Below are 6,657 nucleotides of genomic sequence, written 5' to 3'. Positions count from 1 at the left end.
GCTTTTAACGCATTATAAGTTTTTTTCACGGTCTATTTTAATAAAATCCTTAGGCCTGTTTTGTAGGCTCCGATTATCCCTGATAGACCATACAATAATATATTGTACAATACATAAATATGTCCTTAACTGGACTAGATTAGACGTTAGCTTGTGAAGTGAAAGTGAACGATTCCTTGACCAATCTGTATGATTTGGAATTAAACTTTAATTTTATCTAATATTTTTTGTTTTAATCTGGTAAATATATTATTATTCTAATCTAGCTATGTCTAACAATGTAATTGCTTTGAATTGTGTAAGTTAGGCAAAAGTGGAATTTGTACCTGCTTGTTCTGAGACGGTTTTTTGACACGCATATTTACGTATTTAGAAAATCAGAAGTGTTCATCAAGACACTAACACTGGAGTAATAAATTTTACAGAATTACTAGCAATCACTGAAATCTTCTTCATGTCTTCTGACGTGACCAGAAAATCTAATCCCATAATCCCGCATGATCCCGAAAATGTTGCGATTGTCTTAATTAAAAACAATGAAGTCTTAATCTAGACAAATTTTAATTGTTTGGTGCATGTATAGAATTACTAAGCGCCTAGAAAAGCACCGTAGTTTATTGGGTAATGATATATATATACTAGTTTACTTTGAAGCAGACGGTGCACAAGCTATGGTACGCGTTGGAAAAGTCATTACAGAACACCAATTATACATCGTTCATTATTTCTGTAGTCACCTCGCTAAAAGTCATACCAGAACACCAATTATACATCGTTCATTATTTCTGTAGTCATTAAAAAATATTTCAGTTCAACTCTCGGAATAGTTTTTATAACAAAACAGCGATTTATATTCTTCATTTTGAGTATTTAAAAACGCTAATATATTTACCATTTTTTTAAAGACATTCAATGAAGTAAAATAGTTGAAATTATGGAAGTTTCAAATTAGCTGTCGACGTAATTTTAACTTGTGCTTAATAGATTAGATAGCAATTTTTATGCGATAAGCATCTTATCGTGTTTTCAGTAACAACTCGTATAACTATTAAAGAAACAATAAAACTTTTGTTAAAGTATTATCTAAATATCATTTCATTCAGAACCTTTTTAAGTGAACGTTCGACGATAAGACAACAGTTACTTACCGCGATAACAATTTTGTGTTTGTCTATTCAACTTTAAACTGTCATTGACCATTAAAAAATCTCGAAAAATAATTGTCAACTATTGTTTTTTTTTTAAGAAAATGTCAAGGCCTAAATGGAAACCGTTAAAGGTTAATTGGTTGCGAAGATCTTGAATATTTTTTTAGTAAATTTATATTTTATTTTTCAAATGCATGTGGCCGCTTAGCGCATATCTTTTTTATATTTTACCACTTAATTTTAAATTTACTGGACGCGCTCTGTAATATTTTATAACATTCACTTTATTATCGACATGAATAATAAAGGAATGTTAATACCATTTCAATAGCAATTATTAATTTTTACCTTAAAGTAGACTTTTAATTTTCCACGACCAGTTTATTTGCTTGTTTCTAATTGTTGGTTTGATATTTCACTTTATGACTAAAAATACTATATAAAATAGATATAAAAAATAGATAGCATCAATGAACTTCAGAAACAAATGTTCTAACAAATGTTAGACAAATTTTGAAAACAATATAAATTTTATTACTAATAATATATTTTGCCATTAGAATAATTTGGTAAAAATATTATGTGAAATATAAAAAGTAAAAGGGGGGTGGATCATTTAATATAGGCGACTCAGGAAATTCAATTACTGAACCATTATTACCGAAAATTAAAAAAAATATCTTTTTAAAATAAATATATTTATACTCCAAGAATTGTATCAATCCTAAACCGTAATATTTTATTCGTTGATGGAACTATAATTTAAAACATCATTGATATTAAATCATTGTCAGATATTAATTGACAGTTTTATATATAAATATATTTTTTTATAAATATGTATCAACTGAATGCAGTACTTACAATGTGTGACGACGCTGCACTTTTTTAAGAATTGCTATTCTCGTGATTTTCGATGAAAATAATTATTTTAATCAAAAATCACGAGAATAGCAATAATAAATTGTAACGTAGCAATGTCCTTATATTTTTTAAATTTCACCAAAATATTCATGTAACTTGTGCAATTTTAGAATTTTAAATAGTACGTTTTAAAATATAACAGTTCAAAATTAGAACTATTTAATAAAATAAAATAAAAAAATGCACACTTTTCACCAGATTTACAGCAATATCAAAGAAAAGGGATATTTTATTGCTATTTATACAGTGCTACTTATAAAATGTTAAATGCTATTTATAATCAATATTTGCTATTTATATAAATATTTGCTATTAATATAAATATTTGCTACTTATTAAATGATAAATGCTGCTTATAAAATGAGAATAGTTTTTCATGAAAATAGTATTTATTAAAAGTATAAAAAAATGGTTTGGGCCTAATTTACATATACCATTAACAAATTAATTATCGGCCACTTTTAAAAGATCCTAAAACGCATTATATTTTATGCAAAATATACTTACTTTATTATAAATATGAAATGCCTAAAACATTTTCACACAACATTCTCTTTTGCCCACTACTCCGTCGCCCTCCATGACTCCTACATCGCCCACCAAATTCCTCCGGAGCCACTGAGATTCCTCCATCATCCACCGATGGTCATTATTGCCCTCTTTAAGAACCTATGAATTAGATATGTTTTTAAAACTAATTATGCAATTAAGCCAAATTAAGAGATTATTAAATTTGAAAAAAGCAAGGGTTTTACCAGGGTTGAAAAAAAAGAAGTAGGTCGTGAAAAATAAGAAGTAGGAATTATCTATGCAAATTTATATAAATTTGATTGTTTTTATTTTTTTTGTTTTTAAAATAATATTCTAAGAATGTATGTATAATTTTAATAGTCATAGAGGGTGGAGAGCATTTTTTTCAGCTTCTCTCTAGCATAAGACTCGTAAAGCGCCACCGGTGTTTTGTGCAAAAAGGGGAGAAAAGCACAGGTTTTTCCCGGGGTTGCCGTCGCGGAAAATCGGGGGGTAGACTCGTCCGCTTCGGAGGTGTTTTTGCGGGGCGGCCACTCGGGCGGCGGAGCGGTCGGGGGCAGCAGGGCAGGAGGCAGTGCGCGCGCATGTGCTCGGCGGCTCGGCGCGCGTGTCGACGTCGGTCGGTGGGCGCGCGCCGGCTCGTTACGTAACGGTCGGCGGTCGGCGGTCGCGGGGCGGCGGTGGGATCGTGCCGGCGGGCATGGGCCTCTCGCGGCGGGCCGGCGGGCGCTGAGCGCTGAGCGCGCGGAGCCGGGGGCTGGCGGCAGCATGCGCGCGGCCCGACATGCGCGCCCCCCGGCTGCTGCTGGCCGCGCTGCTGGCGCTGCTCGCGCTCGCCGCCGCCGGCCACCTGCGCCGCCGGAACCCCTGGATGAGCGCGTGCGACCTGGAGGGGCCGCAGGCCGAGAACCAAGCGGAGAGGACGGCGCGCGACATCTGCGCGGGCGGCCCGAGCGCCTTGCGCGCGGCCAGGCTGCCCCATTGCCGGGAGCGCGCCGTGCTGCCCGCCCTGGACGCGCGCGCTCGCCGGCACGCGCTTCAGGGCGGCGAGCGTTGCGCTCGCGCCGTCTCCGACGTGCTCCAGCTGGACGCCCTGGCCGAGACGGCTGCCTCGGATCTCGACAGCATCCTCGCGCGCTACGACTGCGGCCAGACCTTCTCCGTCATCCACAACTGCCGAGATTGCCAGGTAGCCCACATATCGATCCGCGGACGCATCTTGTTTACGACGGTCGCCAGGCGACGCGCTCCTAACCTGCACTCGCACCTAACTATCACCCTATCTGAAAACGAGACCGAGACGCACAGTTCTCCTCGGAACTCTATCACAAGCAAAAGCCTTTTGCGATCGATTCAACACCAGCGCGATAGAGCAGTGGTTACAGCCAATGCTTATAAATTAAAGGTCGCGGGTTCGAATCTCACGAGATCCCGCGAATTTTTAAATTTACTACCACGTTTGAAGGATCGGAATTAATGTTTATTAGTTATTTAATTCCACATTAGTACGATAATATAACAACACACAACATACGTGATTTTACAACTCAAGCTAACCAACAACTCGACCTTGACGAATAGCGATTAGATCCATTCTAAAACATTATCAGAATTCGCCCTTATATATAAAAATGGGTCCACGAAATCCTCAATATCCCCATATAGACAGGTTATGATTGGCATGGTTACTGCTATTTTTTATATAAAGTAAATGTATCAGTGATTATGCTTAAAACTTTGTACTTAATATAGTATCTAAAATAATTTGCTCATAAATATATTCAGTGACAACATTTTCAACCTCTATGATCAATTTTACAGTGCAATGTATGTATAATTATGATATAAAACTTTGAAATAGGTGTGTACTTGAATATCTTAAAATAATGTATTCTGCTTTTCCGGATATATTCTATCCAAATACAATTTTTCCCCTTCCCAAATTTTTTATCTTGCCAGTTGATGTCCCTAAAAAAATACTTGTGAACAATTCACCAACTTATTTTATTATACTAAACCATAAGTGATGATTTGTATTGTTATTATAAATTTACACAATTTGAAATTAAACTAAAAATAAAACAAATTTCTGTGATCAAATCAAATCAAATTCACCACTTGACACGTGAGATAATCGCTCGCTGTCAATTTTTTTTAAAAATAGGCCATAACACAACTTTCTGCGTTGAAGAATAGCTTTTACTAGTTTATCATTTGGTGAACCTTAATATTATTTATTTACGTTAATACGCTACTTTCAACAAGGCTTAACATACCTAATTAGTTTAATATATTATTTGTATAACTGCAATTTATTATAGAGCCTTCATAAGACTCGATTCGAGCTTTATCGTTCAGCTAAAAATATATCGTATATTCGTACGATAAAAGTCAGATCGTTTAAATAGGGCTTTAGTGAAACCTGGATATATTACACAATACAGCAAAAACCCTCCGAAATTGTAATATACATATATACATTTTCAAAAAAGATTTGTCTAATGCTTTCGAAACTTGGTCACAATTATAATATTTACACACATCCGAAATTCGGCTATAACCATTCATAAATTTTAATATGTACATATTATACATTCATATATACATATGAACATACATACATATATGTACATTGTATATATTTTATTTGAATTCCCAAAGAACAGTGATTGGGAATATTAAGGGCGAACTTATATCACGCAATTCATCTGTAGTTTGTTGAATTATAGTAAATTTTTCATCATTATCTAGCATAGTTTCACTGAAGACTATTTCTTATTTTACAAGAATTTACATATACTTAGAAATAATTTTCTTTATTTTACTTTCGAGGTTAGAGAAATATTATTATAAAATGAAAAAAATAAACCTTGTTGAGTTCACCCCTAAAATTATAAACTTAATTTTTTCCTTGTATCGTATAATCCTATATTTTTTCGCTATAAGCTAAATTTAGCTAACTATTATTTTTTTTTAAATACAATATATACCATACATGCACGACCTATCTCGGGTTTAATTTAAATTATCATGATATTTATCTCTGAGATCAGGAAAATCTAGGAAAACCTAATATGTGATAATCTAGCAAAGATAAACATGGTTCTTTACCGCTAATATAACTATGTACATACACAAAACGAAGTTAAATTTACCATATTTCTGTATATCTGAGAATATTTCGAGAATGGATTGATTGAAAAAGTTAGGAAAGCCTTATCTGTGATAATTTATCAAAATTATAATATAATAATTCTTAATTCCGATCTTCCAAACACGATAAATTTCAAAACATGTTCGTATGGTATTCAAACCCAAGTATTTAATGTAATAGTTATTGCTTTTCACTACTTATCTATCGTTTTTTAGGTTTTCCTAAAGTCATGGGTTATATTAAGATGATTAATTAACAAAATTGACATATACTATGAAATACATATAACCAGACAATTTTCCAAAAATGTATCCAATTCGTTGAAATTTTTACACTGTGCTCATCAAAAATTCCACAATTCTTTAATGCATTTGAAATTTAGCCTTAAAAACTATAGTATGTATTTTTATCTGAATTTTTACGGCAGATTTGACCAAAGTTGCACATTATTACTCTTCTTCCTAAATTCCGTCACTACTATACAATTTTGCTATGCACTCAAAACTTAGCCATAACCCGTTAAAAAATATGAATGTGTTGTTTTTATATCATTAGATATTATCTGTTTTTTCTGATTTTCCATAGCAGATTTATCCAAAGGTCTGCTATTTTTCTGTCATTTCGACCATAACTCTGTCACTTGATTTGATTTGTTCATAATAATTCTGCTATAGTACTAAAAAATATATAAGATGTATTTTTACATGATTTTTCATAGCAGATTTTCTCAAAGTTGCACATTTCAGTTATAATCTTAAAAATATTTTTATCTTATCCTACTGAAGTCGTATAATATGCTATGCGTCTTAATCTTGACCATTACCCTTCAATGTGTATACATTTTTTTGACTTAGCCAAAGCTATAAAAAATAATTATGCACCCAAACTCGTAAAAATCCT

General features: G+C 33.7%; 1 protein-coding gene and 1 long non-coding RNA gene across 2 annotated transcripts in view; one reads left to right on the top strand and one right to left on the bottom strand.

The window, feature by feature from the left end:
• Positions 1-6,657, bottom strand: part of LOC148230935 (uncharacterized) — a 565,745-nt gene that overhangs the window by 509,997 nt on the left and 49,091 nt on the right. The gene's annotated exons all lie outside the window — the stretch shown is intronic.
• Mid1 (calcium-permeable channel component Mid1) overlaps positions 3,251-6,657 on the top strand; it is a 37,174-nt gene continuing 33,767 nt past the window's right edge. The window contains exon 1 of the mRNA XM_088195820.1: positions 3,251-3,792. Coding sequence (XP_088051946.1) covers positions 3,388-3,792 — 405 coding nt within the window. The 5' untranslated portion in view covers positions 3,251-3,387. The remainder of the gene's footprint in view (positions 3,793-6,657) is intronic.

Source organism: Plectrocnemia conspersa, unplaced genomic scaffold (assembly GCF_051122295.1).
Source record: "Plectrocnemia conspersa isolate PC_06_02 unplaced genomic scaffold, ASM5112229v1 ptg000010l, whole genome shotgun sequence".
In the NCBI taxonomy this organism is placed as follows: Eukaryota; Metazoa; Arthropoda; class Insecta; order Trichoptera; family Polycentropodidae; genus Plectrocnemia; species Plectrocnemia conspersa.
The sequence above is the reverse complement of the archived record's forward strand: the minus strand, read 5'-3'. Positions and strand labels throughout refer to the sequence as shown.